The sequence below is a fragment of the Phodopus roborovskii genome, unplaced genomic scaffold, assembly GCF_943737965.1.
Source record: "Phodopus roborovskii unplaced genomic scaffold, PHOROB, whole genome shotgun sequence".
In the NCBI taxonomy this organism is placed as follows: Eukaryota; Metazoa; Chordata; class Mammalia; order Rodentia; family Cricetidae; genus Phodopus; species Phodopus roborovskii.
The window spans coordinates 1263461-1286378 of NW_026126571.1; the positions used below are offsets into that span (position 1 = coordinate 1263461).

Consider the following 22918-nt stretch of genomic DNA (forward strand, 5'->3'; position numbering starts at 1 on the left):
AGCTCCATCTATCTCTCTGTCTCTGTTGTTCTCCCTGACTCTCTTTCTCAACAGAGACTGACACACACAGAGACAGACAGACATACAGACAGACACATATGGGTATGAGAGTATGGGTACAGATATCTGAAACAGGGTTTCTCTTGTGGTCTTGGCTGTCCTGAAACTCTCTGTGTTGAATAGTCTCATCCCAAACTCATACATTTGACTGCCTCAGCCTCCTGAGTGCTGATGTTAAAGGCAAGCACCACCATCACTCAGTCACACCCATTTTTTTTTTAGGGTGAGTTTCAGGCATCAATCTAGACAAGGAAAGCCCTTCACTGACTGGGCTATCTCTCCACACACCCCATCCCCTTTTTGTCTCTTTTGAGATTTGTTTTGGGACATGGTCTAATTTACATCACCTGGCCTTGAACACAACTGTGTACTCTAGAAGATCCTCCCATTCCTTGGAAATCAGGTAATAACAAACTCAACAGACTAGTGAAACACTAAGAGGTTTTCAGTGTACAATTCTGCACAAAGGGACTCAAGCATAGAGAAAAGTCATAAATGGCCAAGGTGCTGATTTGGCACAACAGTGCTTTATAAAAACAAATGGAGATACATTCCTGTTCTCTCCTGTAGGCATGTAGGACTTATATCCCCCTAGTTCCACACCTCACTTGCCTAGGAGAAAGACCTTATCCAATATATAATTTTGGATTTGAGACTGCCCCTTATGATTGCCACCTTCCCTAATCTGATTAGGGCTAAATTAGTGAGAATAGCACCTGTAACATTCTGAAGCAAAGAGGTGCTAGCAGACAGCTAGGGAAGAGGCTGTTGGAGCTCCCTGCTTGTCTGTCACTCAGATCAGTTCTAGCTCGTCTCATGCTGAGAATGGAGTGCAACAATCTTTCTTACACTCCTTATCCTTCACCAACTGCTGGTTCTACAAGTGTGTACCACCACACTGGCTTGGGGAATTTTTCTTTACCACTTGACATTATTAATTGGTTTAATACATTCATGACTCGGGTTCATGTGCTAAAGTGTCTTTCCGAAAATCCCGAGGAATCAAGGTGTGTTTTTACTGTTAGATGGGTCATTATCTCATTTAAGAGATGGTTGTGAGCATTAGTCTTTCTCTTTGTTTTCTCCTGGGGGAGCTGTGCTCTTCCAAATAAAGCTTCTGACATCCAGGGTGCAAGGGGACACTAAACTCCACACAGGCAAGGAAGGACTTGAGCCACTGCTGTCACTGATAGTTTCCTGGTATGCCCTGTATGGATGAAGACAACCCACCCTGGTGGAAGAGGCTGGTTCTGGAATGGAGTGGAAATTGAAGGCACATGGTTCCAGGAAGGAGCCGAGCTTGTGGGAGTGGCTCTAGTGGAATCAGCTGCTCTGGGAAGGTGACTGGGATTTCCTATCAGGCCATGCCTCCCTGGCTATTGGTCGTTCTCTACACACATACACTGGTGGATGCTTGCCCGCCCTTCCTCTACCCAATGCCAAGGATAGGCCCCGCCCCGTGTCGGTTTAGTGGCTCTGCCAGCCTCTCAGTTCCAGGCATGGAGGTCGGCAGACTGGGCCGCACTGTGTGCGTGCTGACCGGGGCTTCCCGAGGCTTTGGCCGCGCCCTTGCCCCGCTGCTGGCCCGGCTGCTGTCGCCCGGTTCCGTGCTTCTACTGAGCGCACGCTGTGACTTGGCGCTGCTGCAGCTGGAGGAGGAGCTGGGCGAACAGCATCCTGGTCTGCGAGTGGTGCGGGCAGCCACCGACCTGGGCACCGAGACCGGAGTGCGGCAGCTTTTGCACACTGTGCGCGAGCTTCCGAGGCCCGAGGGGCTGCAGCGCCTGCTGCTCATCAACAATGCAGGTGAGACTCACGGCCAGACCAGGGTTGCGTCCTCTCACTAGTGGGTAGTCCCTAAAGTCCAGACTCCAAGCGGAAACAGGATGTCCCTGCACGGTTAGCCCAGCCTTGCTGTCTAAAGCGCCTGTAGAAATTTCTCCATTGCCTTGAACAGTGCCTCCTGGCGGGAGCGGAAGTCATGACAGCAGGTCTCTGAACAAATCCCCCTGCTTTTCTACTCCCAGTCAGGTGTGTTCTTAGCTTGCGTTAAGGTTGTCTGCATAGCTGGGGTAAATGGGTAAAATGGATATGAGGAGGAACTGCGGAAGGCTGAGGAAAAGAGACCCCCAACTCACCCCCCGCTGCTGTGTCATTTGTTCGGTCCTGTTCTCTCAGGCTCTCTTGGGGATATTTCCAAAGGCTTCCTGAATGTGAATGACCCAGCTGAGGTGAACAACTACTGGGCTCTGAACCTGACCTCCATGCTCTGCTTGACCTCCGGCACCCTGAAGGCCTTCTCAGATAGCCCCGGCCTCAGCAAGACTGTGGTTAACATCTCATCTCTGTGTGCCCTACAGCCCTTCAAGGGCTGGGGGCTGTACTGTGCTGGGAAGGCTGCCCGAGACATGTTGTGCCGGGTCCTAGCTGCTGAGGAACCCAGTGTGAGGGTGCTGAGCTATGCTCCAGGTAGGTGGGTGATACTGCAATTGCTGCCCCGGACATGGCTGGTACCTTTCTGCGGCCTGGGCAAGGGAGGGAGACTGGTCTATATTCTCAGTAATAGAAAGAATAGATTGCACCCTGCCTCGTCTTGCAAGGGAAATACAGACTGCAAAAGTTAGAACAGTCAGGGACAGAGGTACTCAGCATTAGGAGATGCCTGACTAACAGGTGGGACAAAACATCCATACACATAAAAACAAAATTACAACTAAAAAAACAAAAGACTATATTACCTTTGTATGTTTAGCTGTGTTTTTTGTCCCTCAATGGCCACATATTATTCATGTACCCCAACACCTAGCAAAGCTTCATGGATGCTGGCCACAATAATTGTTCAAAGACAAGCAGGCAGACATTGTTGAGTGGTGAGCGTGCCAGGCTGAGCTATGTGGAACCCTGAATGGGGTGGGAAAAGAGTGCTCGCATGAATAAGACAGGGCCCCTGTTCTCATCAAAATTACGGGTATGTGGTCTTCTGTGCCTTGTCTTGTCTGACCAGCCTATTAAGTTGCCACCATGCTGGGGCCTTTCTTCTAGGCTTTGATTTCTGTGGTTAGAGAGTAGCAATATGTGGTGGAATGTGTGAGCAACTCAAGGGTGGGATCCAGTTATCTGTACTGTTTGGAAGAGGTCAGGATCCTGGGAAATGGTCTGTGTACTACTTGAGTGGGCAGGCCAGGATCCAAACTTGTTTCTAAGTTCTTGGTCTGCCTGGGTCTCCTCATAATTAACTGGCACCTGCCCTCCACACACATACATGAGACTGCTTGTTCCAGTTCTCCGGCTCTGAGCTCAGCCTAGACTCATTCAGACAGCAGTGATCACACCTAAACCACAGCTAGGAGGGCAGCTGATTGCAGAGGGGCTCAGAGCTAAGTTAGCTCCCTGGAGGCTGCTTCAGCATCGTGGAGAAACTACTAAGAGGCCTAGGTATCCCCACGGCCTGTAGACAAGCAGGGGCCACTCCAGTAAGAGTGGTCTAACAGGTTTCCAAGGACAGGTAGCAAGCCTGTCCCCAGAGGCGCTCAAGGAGATAAACTGGGCACAGTAGAGAGAGCACTTGAGAGGTGAGAGCAGGAGTTCAAAGTCAGCCCTGGCCACACAGCCCGTGTGGGCGACACGAGACTGAGTTTCAGAGCAAGAGGACATTCTAATGAAGCAAAGTGAGTCTTCTTCCAGCCCAGGATTCCCGATTTTTCTGTCCCTGAACACCATTAAAATTGGGTAGGCTACACAATTCCTTAGCAGGTGGAAGACATTATACAGAAATGCTAGTGAGGTTGAGGGTGTGTGTGTGTGTGTGAGAGAGAGAGAGAGAGAGAGAGAGAGAGAGAGAGAGAGAGAGAGAGAAAGAGAGAGAGAGAAAGAGAGAGAGTTTGCATTTATGTTTATGGGTATTTTGCCTGAATGTGTTATCTGTTCATCACATGCAGTATCTGCAAAGGCCAGAAGAGGGCATCATCTCCCTTGTTACTGGAATTATAGATGATTTGTCAGCTGACATGTTGGTTCTGGGAATCAAACCCTGGTTTTCTGCTAGAACAGCAAGTACTTTTAACAGGGAGGCATCTCCTCTCTCGTCCCCTGCACTCAGCTTTCTACTGGGGATCTGAACTCAGGACCTTGTGCTTGTACAGTGAGTACTTAGCCAACCGAGCCCCCATCCAGGGTTTTGAGGAGCTGTGGGCCAGCAAAGGGCAGCCAGGTGAATTTATCAGAGGGCTGGAGGAGGACTTGAAATAAGAAAGCAAAGTTAAGTCATGGACCTGCTGGAGACCATGCTGACGGTGTCACCTGGTCCCTGGTTGGCTGCAGGTGGAGTAAGACACCTGCAGGGTCCTAGTGTCTATGGATAAAGTGGGAAAGTCAGGAAGAGGTGTCACGTGGATAAGAGATGATGCGCTTGATTGTAAACCACGCTTAATAGACTCCAGCTTTGAGTTCAAAACTCAGTAGTAATGTGAGTGGGCATGGTGGCCCTTGCCTATAATCCTGGTCCTGGAGAAGCTATGGCAGGAGGATTCTGAATTTCAACACAGAAAACAACTGAAAAGAGAAGAAAAGTTAAAAGACAACATAATGGAGCCTTGGGGCAGACCTGACTCAGCTCCACCCTCCACACACAGTGGGAACCTACAACTTCTGTCTCTACCCTGTACTTTCCATCTACTAGGTCCCCTGGACACAGATATGCAGCAGTTGGCTCGAGAAACCTCCAAGGACCCAGAGTTAAGAAACAGACTACAGGAGCTAAAGTCAAAGGGGGAGCTGGTGGATTGTGGGACCTCAGCCCAGAAACTGTTGAACTTGCTTCAAGAGGACGCCTTCCAGTCTGGAGCCCACGTTGACTTCTATGACTGTTAAGACCATGTCCTGCCACAGTGCCCCTCCAACCTGTCCTAACACAAAGATAAGCCCTCAGACACAGCCAGCAAAGAGTGGCTGGCTCTACCGGCCATCGGATGGCTTCTGCAGAGGCTGAGAGGGAGGTGATGGCATTGGAGCTCTCTGTCCCCAGGAAGAGAACTTTAGAGCTGGGAAGAGGAGGAGGAGCTGAAACACTGTTCAGGGGAGGTTGAGTGTCTCGTCTGTGGGGTAAGGAGGGCGGGATCTGGTGCGTGAAGAGGACCGAGGGCATCGCATTACTGTTCCTTGAATTTCCTATGTTTGTTCTGCTGCCTTCTTCCTCTGGTATCCACTGTTTCTCCCTTGACTCTAGTCCAAATGCACGGACAGGTATAAGGCCGTGCAGTCGTGTGGGTCGCCCTTCACGCATGCCTGCTGACCTCCTCTAGAGGGCGCCGGATTCCGTAGCTAGGGTGTCCTGAGCTCTTTTCTGCTGTTACTTCCCAGAGCCTTGCCAGAGAGCTGCCTGCCTCCTGGAGTCCAGGCCCACAGCGTGGTCAGTGTAGGGCCAAAGGCTTCGGGCTGGATCCACGGGGACGCCTATGCCTTTGTCCCGCTTCTGCCTACACTGACCTGCTTTACTGCTGCTCCCTAGGGTCCTAGAGCTAGTCCACTTTACTGCCGCTCCCTAGGGTCCTAGAGCTAGTCCATGAGTATCCACGCCCAGGGCCCAACACAGCAGCAGCCCTCAGCAGTGAGTGCTGGGACTCCCAGTTCTACCCTTGCCCACCTGGCAGTGCTATAAACAGACCCCAGCTCCTGTGATAACTGACCCCTCTTGACCCTGTCCCTGTGGCTCATGGTCTGCTGTGGGGAGATGGACAAGGATCCATGAAGGAAATGCTGAGAGATTCCAACCTTGTGCAACCTACACTTTTGCTGTGAGACTGGTCTGCATCCAGCCTCTAGCCTACCTTTGACCGGGAGCTCAAAGATCCCGAGAATTTAAAAAAGAAATAAAAAGCCTGTGCCCAGCATCTGCAGTGTTAAAAGACCTGGTCCTCCTTGTGCCCAGCAGAGGGCACACTGGGGCTGTGCAGTGTGGAAAGATGGGGGCTGCCCTTCCTGCAGGGTATGTTACAACCATCTCGGGTCCTACAGGATTCCCCAAGGTGAAAGGGGTGACCTCTATCACCTTTCCCTGTGGAGTCTTTACCAGCTCTGCAATGGAAATGGCTGGGTTAGACCTTTTCACCAGCTGGTAACCCACAGCAAGTCATTCTCTTGCCTCCGAAAAGACTGTGTATTGCAAGGCACTTAAATAAAGCACTGCACCCTTCCCAATGGGTCGCCCGGAATGGCCTAGTGCTTGCAAATGTTCGGAACTAAATGCCCCGTGGTTGAGACACACAGACAGACCTCTTTCATTTTTGCTAGCCCAGGAGTTCTGGGAGGAATACCACATGTTTCCACCAGGTGGCAAGACTTTCTCATGTCTTCTGATTACAGAGGCTTTAGAGAATTCTAAGTGGTCTGTCCTCCAGACTCATGGGGACTCAAAGAATTGAGGGAGGTCACAAAAGGCCATCCTAGTGACCCACAACCATCTCTGCCCACAGAGATTTCCCCAGCGTCAGTCAACTCCAGCCCTGGCCTCGGTGTCTCCAGAACGTTCAGACTGGGGATTTTGTGCTGGCCTCCAGGGCCTAGCCATCTGTCTCCTAGAGTTCATAGCCTGGCCTTAGCCTACCCACACAAGAGCACATGTAAGCACACACGTAAATACATGCCTGCACATGCACAGAGTCCAGCTGCCCAGGCTATGGATTAGCCAAAAGACAAACAGGGTTTGTCTTTGTCTTTTTTGTCATTGAGCTGGGTAGTTTTTGTTTCTGTTTAATAGTCTGAGCTAGGGGCCAGCAGCTGCCTCCTGAGGAACTAGGATGGAAAATATACCAGGCTTGCCCCCCACAGAGCTGTGGTATCTCTACCCATGAATGGAACCAGCTGGGGTCAGAGTGGGCAGGAACCTCCCCCATACATATGTCCACATGCCCCACACCAAAGCTGGGGTGGGTGCCTTGTCAGCAAAGCCTGGAGGTGCCAGCTGCCCCTCAACATCTGATTTTGGATCATTTTCCTAGAACATGCCTCATTCCCCTGTGTCCAAGTCTTACTTCAAGGCATGGAGCCTTGGGACTCTGCCTTCTGCCCCCCCCCCTGCAGCTTTCCCCAGAGAACATGGTCTCACATGCTAATGTATGTGCAGAAGTTCTGACTCATGTGGCATGTGTGTGCACACCCCTGTGTGAACATGCCAGGAGGGCCCAGCTGTGCCCTTCACTCAGAATGAGAGAAGTGAGCCTTTCCAGTCGCTGGAGAGGCGGCATCACAGGGTGACATCTCTCCAACATGGATTATATCTCAATGACCTGGTGTGCAAGGGAGATAGTCCTGAGATTAGAAGCCCCAAGATGGCAAACTGGAAAATTAGCAGGAGAACCCCTTAAGCCTTTGCCTGGGGCCGGCTGGAAGAAAAGAGAGGAAACCATCCTTGCCCTGTTCACCTGTCTTCTCTCTATAGCCTGGAGGCAGGGGCAGGTGCTGGGCATCTCTGAGACATAGTAGAGCCCACCCTAGGAGGCCTGAGTCACCTTCCTTCCTAGAAATGCTCATTTGCCCCATAGGAAACAATCTTCAGGCCCTAGTAGCCCTAGCTGGAGTTGGGAGGCCGGGCTTAATTTTTAATGAAGAGGGGGAAAGAGAAATTCCTTTCTTGCTTGTGAGGCAGCCCACATCATAGAACTTCCTCAGCTAAGAAACCTGAAAGCAGTTTAAAGTCCCTCAGGACCCTCCTTCCCCTAAAGCAAAGGAAAAGAGGGGCCTGGCTCCCACTTCCAGACCCAGGACATGCTCTCAAGAGCATCAGAAGTCTCTGGCCCACACTCTGGCTGTTGAGGCCTGTCCGGCTCAGGCTGCTAGGATTGGTGTTTTCCAAACAGCCTGGAGAAGCGATTTCCTATGACTTTTAACTAGTTCCAGCTCACCACAGTCATGCTAGTGGGCCAGGGGACAGCCGAGTGTGAAGCTGGCCAGCTGCCTATGCAGACCAGCTTCAAGGGGATGGCCCCACCCAGCAGCCCTCAAGGACGGCTTCATGCCTTCACCACAAAACATACAGGGCTGCAGTGTATCAGAGTCCCCCAGGAAATAGGTAAACATCACCCTCCCATTGTTCCTCTAACTGTGGGTTTCTGTGTCTTTCTCTGTTCTCCAGAGTATTCAGTAACTAAGGAGGCAGGCCTTCCGAGAAGGGGAAGTTCAAGGAACAGTCCTTCAGGGTCAGGATTGAGGCCAGTCTAAGGCCAGAGTGATCAGTATATACAGCTAAAGTCAGAGTTGCAGGGATGCCAGATTTGGAGGTCAGCAGGCTTGGGGGTTGGGAATGCAAAGATGGACACAAAAAAGGTTGGGAGGAGAGGCCTGCTTTTAAAAGGCCCATTGAGCTGTGAGTGTATGATGAACAGAGTGAGGTGGCTCATTAGGACAGGGACCCAGGCAGGCTGGAGCCCTGCTTTCCAAACTGCCGTAGGACAGCTATGCCAACCACTGCCTGCCCACCCGATGGGAACCCATGCTAATGACGGAACAGAGGAAAACTGGCTGTTTCTCATGTATGTGCATGCGTTATGTGTATGGTATATTCAAGTGATGTGTGCAAATATACACACACACACACACACACACACACACACACACACGAAGGCCACAGGTCCAAGTCAGACATCTTCCTTTCACTTATACTTTGAGGAGTGTTCTCACTGATTGTAAAGCTCACCAGTTAGCTAGACTTCTAGACTGGCGGCCAGAGAGTCCCAGGAGCCTCCTGTCTCCACCTCTCCAGCACTGGAATTACCGATTGTATCACTACACCCAGCTTTTTACAACACTGCTGGGGATCTGAACCCAGGTTGTAATGTTGAGCAGCATTTCCCCAATGAGGCATCTCCTCAGCCTCCAAGACTTGCATGAGACCCAAAAGGGAAGAGGGGCAACATTGGGAAGAGGAAACACCACTTTTTCTCCCTGGAGAATTTGGACACAGAAACCAAAGTGAGAGTCAAAGACTGGAACAGGTGAGCTAAATCATGGTGGAGAAACCCAGAGAGGAAGGCAGTAAGATCCAGAGCTACAGCAAGACAGATTTTTTGATGATGGGAGAAGCCACACATGCATGCTCTTTCACATGTACACACACACACACACACACACACACACACACACACCAGGCATGTGCTCAGGCAGCAGTCCTGAGCCTTGCTGGAAATAAGCCCTTTTCATTTGCGACGCTGGGGCCTCAGCTGCACAGGCGGTGCCGAGCTGCTACCTTGCACATCTGTCAGTTCCAAATGTAGAAGCTGTCAGAGGGGTGTATGTGAGTGTGAGTGTGAGAGTGTGTGAGTGTGTGAGTGTGGGAATGGAGGGGGGGTGACTGGTCCTCCAAGGGATTGAGAGGCCTCAGCAGGCAGGAGATCCCAAAACCCCCTCAGGAGGCTCTCCAGAAATCCATGCCCTAGGATGCAGGTCCTGTGCCTCCCAGGCAGAGACCCAGGAAAGTCTGGTTGGGTCCCTTACAGCCAGGTGGTCCTGAAAACTCACCTGTTGTTCTCTCACGTGGTGAGTGTGCCAGGGGAGGGGTGGTGTCAGGAGGGTCAGGAGGGTGTCAGGCTCCTGACCTTTTTTTTTGTTGTTGTTGTTGTTATTGTTTTGGTTTTTGTTTTGTTTTGTTTTTCTGAGGCAGGCTTTCTCTGTGCAGCTTTGGAGCCTGTCCTGGAACTCACTCTGTAGACCAGGCTGGCCTCAAACTCACAGAGATCCACCTGCCTCTGCCTCCTGAGTGCTGGGATTAAAAGCATGCACCACCACCACCTGGCTCTTTTTGCAATTTTAATATTTACTATTATGGAGTGTGTATGGTGTGTGGAGATGGGGTGTGTATATGGGGGTCAGAGGACCATGTTGTGGAGGTGTTTTTTTTTTTTTTTTTTTTTTTTTTTTTTTTTTTTTCTACACAGGAGTTCTCTGGGTTGAACTCAGGTCCCCAGGCTTCCAGGAGTAGTGCCTTTACCCACTGGGGCTTGTCTTCAGTCGGCTTCCTAGGAGTCCCTCTCCGTGCCCATCTCTGCTTTCTGAGACATGCACAGGCCCATCGGGGACAGAAGGATATTGTCCTCCTCTGTCCTGTCATCTTGGCTGCTTTATTCAATGGACCTGAGGATGATCTTTAGCCCATGAATCTGGACTTCAGGAAATCTTAAGTCACAGACTGTAAGCCTCTGGGAACACAAAAGACTGGCATGGAACACTTAGCCCTCCCCTGCCAAGGTCCCTTAGGTGGAGTCCTGTGCCATTCTCTCTGGACGCCCTTTCTAGGTATTCACTCCTAGATACCAGAATCTTCTTTTGTCTTTGATCTCTCTCTTGCTTTACACCCATTAGAAAGAATAGGATTTAACAGCAATGAAACTCCCCAGCAAGGAAGCCACCCTTATCCCTGTATGGTGGAATGGGAGCTATAGTCCCTGCTCCTGAGCTAGGGAGATGCTGAGCAGGTAAAGTGTTTGCTGGGCAAGAATGAGGATCTGAGTTCAGATTCTCAGTACCCATGTAAGAGCCTCGCACGGCAGTGCATACCTTTAATCCCAGAGAAGGGAAGGCAGGGGAGGGAGATGGAACCCTTAAGCTCACTGGCCAGACAGTCTAGCAGAACTGGTAAGTTCCGGGTTCAGGGAGAGATCCTTTTTCAAAAACTAACATGGAGGGGGACAGAGGAAGGTACCTGACATTGCCCTCTGACCGCTACATGTTCTGACCTTTGGGCAAAAATGAACACAGGCTGTAAGGAAAGTGCTGGAGATGACCTGGGGGTTGACGTGGGTTCAGCTGAGGCAGGATCTTTTCTGGTCTCTGTGCCCAGTTCTGTTCTACGGAGAGGAAGAAACTTATATGGGAGGACAGGGTATGGCACTGTGGGAAGCATGCCCACAGAGGGAGTGTTGTGTGTGTGTGTGTGTGTGTGTGAGTATCTGTGTGTGTGTGTGTGTCTGTGTGTGTGTGTTTTCCTCCTTTATTAGTCACACAGAGTGTGAGCATTTAGCTTCTCTTGTGCATGGAAATGTATTATGTGACCCTGTAAGTACTGGGATGCAGAATGTCCCAGTTAATAGTACAAACACACAGCCATGGATTCGGGCACCTATGAGACCAGTTGGGACATCTAAATATAACAAGCTACCTGAGTGTGCATCACCACCTGTATTTCACTAACTTTCAGTTTGTGTGTTTAAGCCACATGTTACATGCAACAGTGTGATTATGAGTGATTGTGTCTAATCACACATTGTGTCCCTGGGTTGCACTTAGCTCACAAACGGGTGTGCACTTGTGTGTGCGGAGCGGTCTTAACCTTTTAGTCAGGAGTCTGCAAAACCGTGCATGTATGCATGTGTACGATTTTACACAGGGCAAGTGTTCCTGGAGAACTAAGTGAGTTCAGACCTATGGCTGGGGGACAACTGTGTGTTGACAAACTCTAGCCACCCCTTCAGCCATGTCCAGCAAGAGGAAAATGTGCAAATGTGTTCATTAAACACCAAATAGAACAATGACAAAATGCCAGGCCCTGCAGTGGTGTGGCAAGTCCAGGAGAGTTTTTCCTTCTGTCTCCATGTCTCCCTCTCCAGCATCTCGGCCTCTCTCTGGCATCGTTCCCTCACACCTAAGCCCAATGGTGTTTTGCAGTCTTTCAGCTGTTACCTCAGCCCCTCCTCGCCTCATTCCCGATTCACTCCGTTGCTATAGGTATGTTTAAACCCCAGCGTGGTAGATTTTAATTAGTCTTCCTACAGATGGCCAATTAACATTCATTACTTTTGCCTTGAGCGATTAATTATGAGTTTGGATAGAAAAGGAGAGAAGAGGAGAGGAAGATGGGCAGGTGAATGAAAGGAGGGAAGAGAAGGGGGTTTGATTGGGAGTTTGGAATTTTTACACAGAGCAGGCTGGTGGGGGAGAGGGTGGGAAAGAATTGCTTGAATCCCCTCACTCCCAGCGGCCTCCTGGGCCCACAGCTGCTCAGGGCCCCTAATCGGCTTGGCTGGCCCAGCCCTCCAGGAAAATAGAACTTATACCCTCATTTGGGGGTCCTTAAGCCTTTGGTGTGCCCTGACCCCAGCCCTTTCATATTCCCGGCCTCTTGTTTCTGGTGCCAGCACTGGGTGGGAACGGTGTCAGGAATCGTCCCTGTTGCCGCAGATAACCCAAACATGAAGTGATGTTCCCTCCACGTTAGCACGGTAGCTGCTCACTGCACAGATGAGAAGGCTGAGGCCAGGCCAGAAGTGGCTTCCCCCAGCTTAGCCACTTCCCCCATACTCTCAGGTATGGAGTCCAGCTTCGCCGGCCCCTGGACCCGATTCTCTCTCTCCTGTAGCTAGGGTAGTTTATAACATCTTTGTGCACAGACCTAGGGTTTAACCCCTCTTAACACCAATTTTTTTTTTTAGATATATATATATATATATATATATATATATATATATATATATATATGGACTTTTTGCAACTGTCGGTATCAGTGTTCTGGCTTCAAACACATTCACACACTTCAGTGTGCACCAACTGCCAAGTCCTCCAGGAGTTCCAGCTCGTAGAAGTTTACTGGGGCAGCCGTGCTGTGTTCAGAATCGCAGCTATGTTCCTTATCCTACATCCTTGACGGCAATGGCAGGTGACGTCTCAGTGGCTATGGTGATCTTTCAGGTCATAGGATTGCCAAAGATTTGTTTTCTCTAAACTCATCTCTTTTTGGTTTTTTATCATGAACGTTTTACTTGAGGGCCCAAGAGATGGCTCAGGGGGTAAAGCACTTGATATGCAAGGCTGACAGCCTGGGTCCCATACCCGGACCCACATAAAGGGAGAAGGAGGGAGTCCAGGCCTCCAAGCTGTCCTTTCACACACACTCACTCACACACACACACTCGCACACACTCACACACACTCACACACACTCTCACACACTCACACATACACTCACACACACACACACATTCTCACACACACTCACACACACACACACTCTCACACTCACACATACTCACACACTCACACACACCCACACATTCTCACACACACACACACACACACACACATTCTCACACACACACACACACACACACACACACACCATGGCATGTCCAGCACCCCTCCCCCCTCATAATTTTTAAAACTTTATTAATTAAAACACAGCTTACTTAAGCAATGCATATAGCATGTAAAGTATGACAATATCTTACTTGAAGTTCTTTCAAAATGTTTTTGTAAAAACAGAGGGGCTGGAGAGATAGGTCAGTGTGTAAGAGCAGTTGTCACCAAGCCTGATGACCTGAATTGGATACCTGGAACCCATAAGGGAGGAGAAGAGAATCTATATCTGAAAGTCGTCACCTGGTCCCACACGTGCTATGTGATATGTGTACCCACACACACATACACACACTCACAAATAAATGCATTTTAAAACTAAAGAAGGGAAAAGGAGTCATGTAAGTTTATGATCATGAAGGGGGGGGAATGTTCAAGACAGGGTTTCTCTGTGTATCCCTGGATGTCCTGGAACTCACTCTGTAGACCAGGCTGGCCTTAAACTCAGAGATCCACTTGCCTCTGGCTCTAAAGTGTAGGAATTAAAGGCATGAGCCACCAATGCCCGCCTATGATCATTTTTTTTAAGGCTAGCAATATGTGCATCAGAACTTTAACACTCGAGTCAACCTACCTGGATCCGTGTTTCAGTTTTTGCAGCTCTGTAAGGTCCTCTGACCTCTGACCTCTGACAGGTTAAGTAAGACTTCTCAAGGAATTGGTGGAAAAGCACAGGAAGTCCAAGAACAGTGTCTTATAGCAAGAAAGAGCCCAGGAAATGGAAGTTGGTATTAGGAACAGGTTATAAAATGATAGCATCTGGGTGGTAGGATTTTAGAAGAGCTGTATTTAGCTCTTTTTGGATTTCTATATCTTGAAAATGTTTTCCATAGTGACCAGGGGTTAGAAGATAATATAATTGGGAAAAGGAGTAGGAGGGATATGAGGGAGAGGTTAGAGAGGAAGGGAAGAAGGGAAGGAAGGAAGAAGGAAGGAAAAGGGGGAGGGAGGGGAAGAGAAGGAAGGACGATGGGGAGGGAGAGGTAAGGAAGAAAAGGAGAAATGGAAGGTGTATTGACCCTTCTCAAGAACAGTTTTGCTGGACTTTGTTTGGATTTTTGTTTGTCTTTGTTGCTTGTTTTTGAGACAGGCTCTCCCTGTGTAACCTGGCTGGCCTAGTACTTGATGTGTAGACCAAGCGATCCTTGAGCTCACAGTCATCCTCCTACCTCAGCCTCCTGAGTGCTGGTATTTTAAGCGTGGTCTATCACACCAGACTCTATGCTGTTCTGGGGACAAGACCCAAAACTTTAAGCATGCTAAGCAACCAACTGACCCACATCCCAACTCCTATCAGTTCTCCTTTCTGAGAGTGAGAATCCAGCTGACCCAGGACTCTTAGAGTGCCTGTGTAGGTCCCTGGCCAGGGTGTGGGTTGGCTTTCCAGGGAGCAGGCTTCCATGGTTAAGCTGATGGATTGTGTGGGGGTTGAGTTATGGTGCCAGGTGCCAGGTTCACACGATTCAGAATATCACTGTCTGGGCCAGAGTTTTCTCAGGCAGGGGTCTGGTGGGAGATAGGAAACGGCGGGCACCTTTGATATCGTGCTCCCCCCAACACCTGCTGCACCCACTCTGCATTCCCACCATCCTGCTTCATTGCAGCCAATGAGCTTCAATGATAACTTCTATGAGCGAGGCAGCCATGTTGTTTCTGGCATGCTCATGGCTCTGTCCCCATGCCCCAGCACATTAGCTGGCTCAGACTGGGTGCTACCCTAGTCTCTACTGACCACTAGGAAGTGCATCCTGTCATGACACACCTCTGTGTGCTCACCGAGGTCTCATGGGGGTGCACAAGGCAAGCCCATGTGGCAGAGCCATTTATTTGGGGACTGTCGACTTTTCCATCTAGAACTGGATAGCCCGGCTAAATTTGACTCAGCACAGCTATGGAAAGCATGCCGAAGGAAAAAGAAATGCAGCAGAAGGAAGGGAGGAAGGCTTCCACGGCAGCAGGAGAATGCTTGGCTGGCCTGTGTTGTGGTTATTGTTGTAGCCCGGTTGTTAGGGTGGCCGGTGGGGGAGGGCCCAGAAAATAAGAGGCCAGAGCAGCAAGACTGAAGCCAGTGCTGCCCAATGGCAGCTTGGTAGGGCGGGCGGGGCAGAACCACATACTAGAGATGATGGGACAGAACCTATTACCTGTATGTGAGGTAGGAAGGGTCTCCAGGAGGGTGTTCATGTGCATGTGGAAGTCAAAAGTTGACATTGGTTGTAACCCCTCAAGCTCTTTCTATGTGTCTTATTTTTTGAGACGGGGGTCTCTCATTGAACCTGGGCCTTGACAGCTGTGCAAGGCCCTATCTCCACCCCTCCAGCACTCGGATTACAAGCATGCATCACTGTGCCTGGCTTTTTGCATGGTGCTGGGAATCCACACTTAGGTACTCATGCCTATACAGCAAGTTCAGCCAGCTCCCAGCCTATTTGCTTTTTTTATGCAGCCCAGGCTGGCCTTGAACTTACTACTTAACCAAGGCTGCCTTCAAACTCATGATCCCCCTGCCTCAGCATCTTGAGTGCAGCACTATCTATCACCAGCTGTTATCGTTTTCTGAAAAGCAATCATTTAGTCATTGTGGCCAGTACTTACTGGAAATAAACGTTTATTCTAAATTGTTTTTCTGACGCCATGATGAGGAATGTGTACTACCTGAATTAGCACGAACATTTTCTTCCTTGAAAAACAATTTTCCCACTTTGAGCCCCTGGGGGATTGCTTATTGGCATGGTTTCTCTGTTCTGTCCCAACTGGTTTTGAAATATTTATCGCTTCTCTCAGATGACAAGCCATGAAATTTTGCTTCAGCCTTTGACGGCAGAGAGAAAAAAAAATGTCTGTAGTTTCAAATAGAAGCTCTTTAGGAAAAAAGAAAAAAAAATGGCTGCCACGCTTTACCCACTGTGGATTCTTGTAAACAATAGGTGAAGATAATTTTAGCAAGCGGAGTCAGCCAAACCCTGCCTGCCCCAGCCACCTGTGCTGGACAAGGATGGCCTGATCCAAATTCCCCAGGTTTAAACAATCTGCAGAGGTCCTCACTCACAAATAGTAATCCAGCACATTCCAGCAACCCCTGGGCATGCTGTGCGTGGTGTGTGCCTTCACTTTACACACGAATGTTCTGAAAAATTGCCAGCTTTTCAGAGATGTATGAACAGCATCATGCACAGAACTGACAGCACTCCAATCGCTTTGGAGTTTCCATCCTGACAAACTCAACACCATTAAATCCCCTCTATGTGCATGCAATGTGTGCACAAAGCTCTTGTGCTAACCTCTGTAGATGGAGAAATACCATTAAATCTTCCAGTGGTGGACATGACTCCAGTGTAGACTGAGCCATGCATTTTGTAAAAATTATTCCCATCAGAATCAAACAGAAGAGGCTCCCTGGTGATTCTAACCACACCTGGAGCACCCACTCGCGTACTGGCATAATTAAGGAGTGGTGGTGTTTCCAATACTTTGGAGGGAGAAGGGAGAGGGAGGGTCAGAAGTTCAAGACTGCCTTCAGCTGGATCTGAGAGCTCAGCCTCAGCGCACTATCAGCTGTCTCACTATTACTTGTGAGCAACCCCCGAAAACAATATCCGCAGTCATTATCTTAAATCTGTGGGCTGAAAGGACGGCCCAGTAGATAAAGTTCTTGCAAAACCAGGGTGAGGACACGAGTTCTAGTCTGTGTGTAATTGCACCTGTAATCACAGTGCATCTCCTACTGTGAGATGGAAGGCAGAAGCAGGAGAATCTCCGAAGGCTTGTGAGCCAACTAGCCAGGCATAGGTAACGGTGAGCAACCAAAGACTCTGTCTCAAACGAGGCGGAAGGCAGGGATAACCCCAGGTGTGGACCTCTGACCTCCACAGACACGCCAAAACAAGTTAAATGATTCTTATTCCAAGTGAAATGAACCAGGGCACAATTATAATCAGACCAAAGCAAAACTAAAATCCAGTAGTGGGAACAGATCCACATCCAGTGTCTAGGACTCATCTCTGATCTTCTGAGCTCCAAAGAGCTTGGACAGCTCCACTTCTGCTATTCACAGCCCACACCGCTTGTCTCTTGGCTCCAGGTCACATTTGCAGGTAATCCTTGGTGGACTTCCCACAGTCGTGGTATCTCCAGTATTTTGGGACCACTATTGCCACTGAAGCCACACCAATGGCCTCCTGACCTCTCTCTGGGGACTCCAAATCCACCACCATGACAAGCCTCAGACTCTCTCTGTGGCCCCTTCAATCCTGGGGGTTCCATTGCAGCTGAGGCTACAGCTTGCCAGTGGCCTCTGCTAGACCTCTCACAGTGCCAAACCTCAACTGCTACCCAGAAAATGCCCCCTTCCTGCTTTCAAAACCAATTATCACACGGCCGATTCTTACATAATTCCAAATTCGGGCTCTGGCTTTAGATGAAGTCTTAACCCTGGGGAAACACTCTGGGCTTCTATTGCTGTGATGAAATGCCATGATCAAAATACAAGTTAGCTTACACTTCCATGTTACTGTTCATCATTGAAGGAAGTCAGGATGGAGTCAGAAGCTGATGCAGAGGCCATGGAGGGGTGCTGCTTACTGGCTTGCTCCCCGTGGCTTGCTCAGTCTGCTTCCTTATAGAACCCAGGACCACCAGCCCAGGGATGATCCCACCCATAATGGACTGGGCACTCCCCAATCCATCACTAATTAAGAAAATTCTCTACAGGCTTGCCTACAGCCCAATGGAGGCATTTTCTCATTTGGGGTTCGGAGTGTCAAGTGGGCATAAAATTAACTGTCACAGCTTCCTAGATGATTCTACCTATGATGGTGGTCTCTTATTAACTACAGCTGAATTTTCAGCTCCCATTGACCAGAATAAAATGTCCCAGCAAAGCAAAGGTTTCATTTCTGCAGAATCGTAATCCAAATCATCCCATGAAGGTCCCTGATGGAGTCCTTGCTTCCCTCTGAAATGTCACAAGCCAGGACTCCATCAGCAGCACCACTTTCAATATTTCCTATATTCTAGGCGCTCATAATAGCTCATTAAGGCTAAGAACTCAATGGTATTTTCTAGCCCCAAAACTCCAAAATCTTTCAACAGTCCTCTACAAAATAATATAGTCAGATATTTCACAGGGACACCCCACCCTCCATACCAATTTCGGTATTACTTTTTTCTTGCTGTGATAAATTGTTGACCAAAACCAACTAGGATCGCCATCCATCATAAGGGAAGTCAGAACAGAAACTCAAGCAGGCCACGGAGGAATGCTACTTACTGCCCTGTTCTCCAAGGCTCATTCAAGCTGCTTTATTACATAACCCAGACCCACCTCCCAGGAGATGATGTTGTAGGATATTTATGTACACTGTGAAGATCTGTCTTTGCCAAGGCGCCTTCTGATTGATTTAATAAAGAGCTGGCTAGCCAATAGCAAGGCTGGAGAGAACAGGAGGGACTTAGTGCAAAGAGAGGAACTCGGGATGAATCTAGGCGCAAAAAAAGAGTTGCCAACTAGACTCTGAGGAAGCGGGATGGGCAGTATGGAGAGGTATTAACACCATGTGGCAGAATGGGGATTAATATAAATGGGTTAATTTAAGATGTAAGAACTAGTTAGGAACAAACCTAAGCTAAGGACAAGCATTCATAATTAGTAAGAAGTCTCTGTGTCATTATTTGTGGGTAGGTGATCCCAAGGAGAAAATACTACTGCAAGGTAGCCCCACCCACAGTGAGCTGGGCTCTCTCCACATCAGTCTCTCATCAGGAAAATGGCCCACAGATATGCCCATAGGTCAATCTTATGGAGCCAATCCCTCAATCAAGGTTCCCTCTTCCTGAGTGACACCAGTTTATGTCAGGTTGACAAAAGCCAATCTGTACAATCATAAACTGGGTCCCTACACTCATGACAGAAGTGGTTTTCCAAGCAAAAGAATATTTTCTTTTTCTTTTTTTTTTTTTTTTTTTTTTTCAACACAGGTTTCCCTGTGTAACTCTGGCTGTCCTGGAACTCACTCTATAGACCAGGCTGGCCTTGAACTCAGAGATCTATCTGCCTCTGCCCCCCCCCAAGTGCTGGGATTAAAGGCATGTACCAACATGCCTGTCTGGAATGGAATATTTTTCAATTCAGACACATCCTACTCAATCAGTTAAGGTGAACATGGTGACCAGACATGTAATCCCAGTGCTCAGGAAGCTGATGCAGAAAGATTGCTTTGACTTAGAGACCTTGCCTGAAAAAAAAAAAGAAAGAAAGAAAAGAAATCAGGCAATAGCTTCCAAAAGACAAAGTCATGAGAAATATGTTGTCATAAAGTATGCATCATATGTCATATGTATTTCCTGTTTTTCTGAAATTTTCTCCGACTTTTTCCGAGTCCTAGATTGTTCTTTCGTCCCTGAAAAGCAGGAGTGGCATGGGCTGACAGACAGCATACGCTTTATAACTCTGTATTCCACGAACAATCCAACTACTACAGTCTGTGTGCATGTAATGTTTTCTGAGTCAGGTCTCCTAGCCCAGGCTGCCCTAGAACTCACTGTGTAGTCAAAGATCTTCCTGCTTGCTCTCCTCAAAAATCTGAGCGGACAGGCATGTCCCACCATATTCAACTAGTTACTGAAATTTGGATTTTTTTTCTCCAGGGCCTGAAAGATTACTCAGATGGAGAAGTGCTTGCTGTACAAGCACGAGGAGCTGAATTCCATCCCTAGAGCATACATTAAAAACCAGGCATGGTGGATCGCACTTGTAATCCTACCTCTAGGGAGAAAAAGACAAGCGGATCTCTGGTGTTTACTGACCATGGAGCCTAGCCTAAGGTCTCAGTGAGAGACCCTGTCTCAAAAAAAAAAAAAAGTGAATGGTAACCAGGCAACCATGGCAACCAGGGATCAACATCCAAGGGTCACCAATGACCCCCATAAGTGTGCACAAACACATAGAAACAACAACAAGCAAACAACAAAATGTTTACATTTGCCTTTAGCTTTTTTATATTTTAGAGGCTGTTGACAATAAATGGTTGTTGTTACCTCCCCTCAAATTTCAGATCACGTGGGGAACCTTGGTTAGAAATGAGCTGCCACTATATCCACCCTCATGTCTGCCTGACTTTCCTCCTTCTCCCTTTCTACTACTACTGACATTGTAATTCAATGATAAACCCTTGGAAATTTTTTTTTTGTGAGAAATAGAGATGCAAACTTTTGTTTTGACATCAATTTTTAGATTCCTGTGACTTAAGTGTTTATTTAGAGTCGCTCAGCGATTGTGTTCTGTCTTTGGGAAGAGAATGCCAGTGACAGATTCTCTAACACTTCTTATTAAGATGCTTTCCATGTTTTCTCAGTTATTTTCTACGAAGAACAGTGTCCCAGAGCGGGGCTCCTTCAACCTTGTGACAAACTCCTGCACTGTTCTAGAAACCTTGGGTGCCAGGTTTTCTATTTATTATAGTTTTTAAAAGCTTTTATTTTTGAGTGTATGTATGTAAGTGTGTCTCTATGTGGTCATACACATGTGAGTGCAGTGTCTAAGGAGGACAGAAGGGGACCTCAGATCCCCTGGGGTTGGAGTTGGAAACAGTTGTGAGCGGTTGTGGGTGCTGGGAACAGAACTCAGGACAGAGCAGCAAGTGCCCCAAGCAGAGGCACCATCGTGCTCTTGATCTTAATTTCCATTAGGGAATGGCTTTAGTATTATTTAATTGTCTATCATCCCACTCCTTTACTGATCTGGAAGTAGTACTCCACGTGTGTCCCTTTGGTGGTGGCCAAGTATGTTTAACTCCCTCCCACTTTTAAATTTTTTTGTTGTATTTAGTTATTCTTGTGTATATGAGGCCAACTTTGTAGAGATGGTTTTTTCCTTCCACCATGTGGGTCCCAGGGATAGAACTCAGGTCATTTGGCTTGGCAGCAGGTGCCTTTTCTCATTGAGCCAACTTACTGGCCCCTAACTTCCTCAGGAGCACATGATACGCTCCCTTCAGAAGAGTGTGTGATATTTGCGATACGGTGTGCTTCAACTTTGGTTGTCACCACCCAAAACTTCTGTGCTGCTGCAGTCTGAATTCTACCGGAACATCGCGGTTCCCTGCTGTCAGTACGCACCATCCACATTCACCTTTCACCTGGTGCGTTTCTTCTGCAGCTCTTTACCGTCTGCCTGCAATTTCTTCAGTGAGGGTGAGTTGATGGAGATGCTCATTTATTATTATTATTATTATTATTATTATTATTATTATTATCATCATCATTATTATTATTTGCCTGAGATGTCTTTATTTCATTCTTATTCTTGAAAGACACTGTTGGACAAAAATACAATTCTAGCTTGTAAGTAATTTCCTCTCAGTGATTTGACAATGTACCCTGCCCTTTCTCTTTGGCATTATTTATGTATAGATCACTTGTTGGTGGTGGTTAGGGACAGGATCTCATGTAGCCAAGACTGATGCTGAACTCCTGATCCTCCTGCCTCCACCTTCCTGGTGCTGGGGTTACTGGTGTACATCACCAAACCCAGTTGATGCAGTTTTGGGGAGGTATGAGTGCCAGACAGGCCCTCTACCAACTGAGCTCAGAGAGCAATGTTCAGGAGTTAGTTCACTCCTTCCATGAGTTCAAGGGATCGGGCTACCACAAGTGCCCTTGCCCATTAAGACCTCTTGCTGGTCCTTTACGTTTCTCCTTAATATCCTTTTCAGGCTTCTCTTTTTTGCATATAAAATAGGGTGTCCTCTGTCCATTGTCTCCTTTCTTTAACACTGCTGCTGAAATTCAAGGCTCCTTGAATGCTAGACACATACTCTACCCTGAGCTAAGGTGCCAGTCTTTTAAATCCTAATTTATGTGGGGTTTTTTTTTTTTGCAAATTTGATTCCATAGTTTATGGGTTTGGCTGACTCTCATGATTTTTCCCTGTCCATGTATTTTGTGCACCACCCCTCACATTTAACCTTTCTTAGGACTTTATCCACAGGAATGATTTGACTTTCAAATGTCTCCCTGCACTCTCACATGGTGGGTATTACGTTTTCAGCTTCTGGATCTCTTAGGCTCTCCTGACAGTTTTCATCCCAGATTTGGGACAGAGCGTGGTGTGAGTAGAGACCCTTAGGAGCCAGGTCTTTTTCCTCCCCCTGGTGCGGTCAGAGACAGCTAGGCACGTCTCCACCGACCCCTCCGGTGAACCCCACTTTCTTCTGATCCTTAGGTTGTTACTTTCAGGGATCTGCAGCTGACTTCCTGCCGTGACTGCTCCAAAGCCTTGTCTCCTCTTTCTCACTCTTGGTCTTTTATAGTCCAAGCTCTGGTTCACCTGGCTTCTGTCTCAGCCAAACCCCAGTTCTGGAGCCTACTCATTGTTTCAATCCAAGCTTCCTGTAATCCCTGGGCCACTGAAGATGCTTTCCTTAACTTTGTGCTACTTCAGCCAACCTGGAAAAAAAGATGTCATTCTAAGACTGGACAATACTGGTGCTTGATGTTGAATGATAAAAAGATTTTTTTATACCTTGTCTCTATGAAGGATGACTGAAATGTCCCACGAGGAAAAGTTAATCTGGGGGTGAGGTGGGGTTGGAGAGATGACTCAGCAGTGAAGAGCACTTGCTGCTCTTTCTAAGGACAGGAGTTCAATCCCAAGAAACCACATCAGGTAGCTCATAACTTCTTATAACTCCAGGTCCAGGATATCCAATTCCCCCTTCTGGACTCCCTAATACCTACGTGTGTG

General features: G+C 48.2%; 1 protein-coding gene across 1 annotated transcript; it reads left to right on the forward strand.

Moving 5' to 3' along the window:
• Positions 1-1559: 1559 nt before the first annotated feature.
• Positions 1560-5143, forward strand: Spr (sepiapterin reductase). Its single transcript, XM_051203080.1, has 3 exons — positions 1560-1866; positions 2239-2529; positions 4739-5143. The coding sequence occupies exons 1-3, from the start codon at positions 1560-1562 to the stop codon at positions 4927-4929; spliced, it is 789 nt and encodes a 262-aa protein (XP_051059037.1). The 3' UTR covers positions 4930-5143.
• The last annotated feature ends 17775 nt before the right edge of the window (positions 5144-22918 follow it).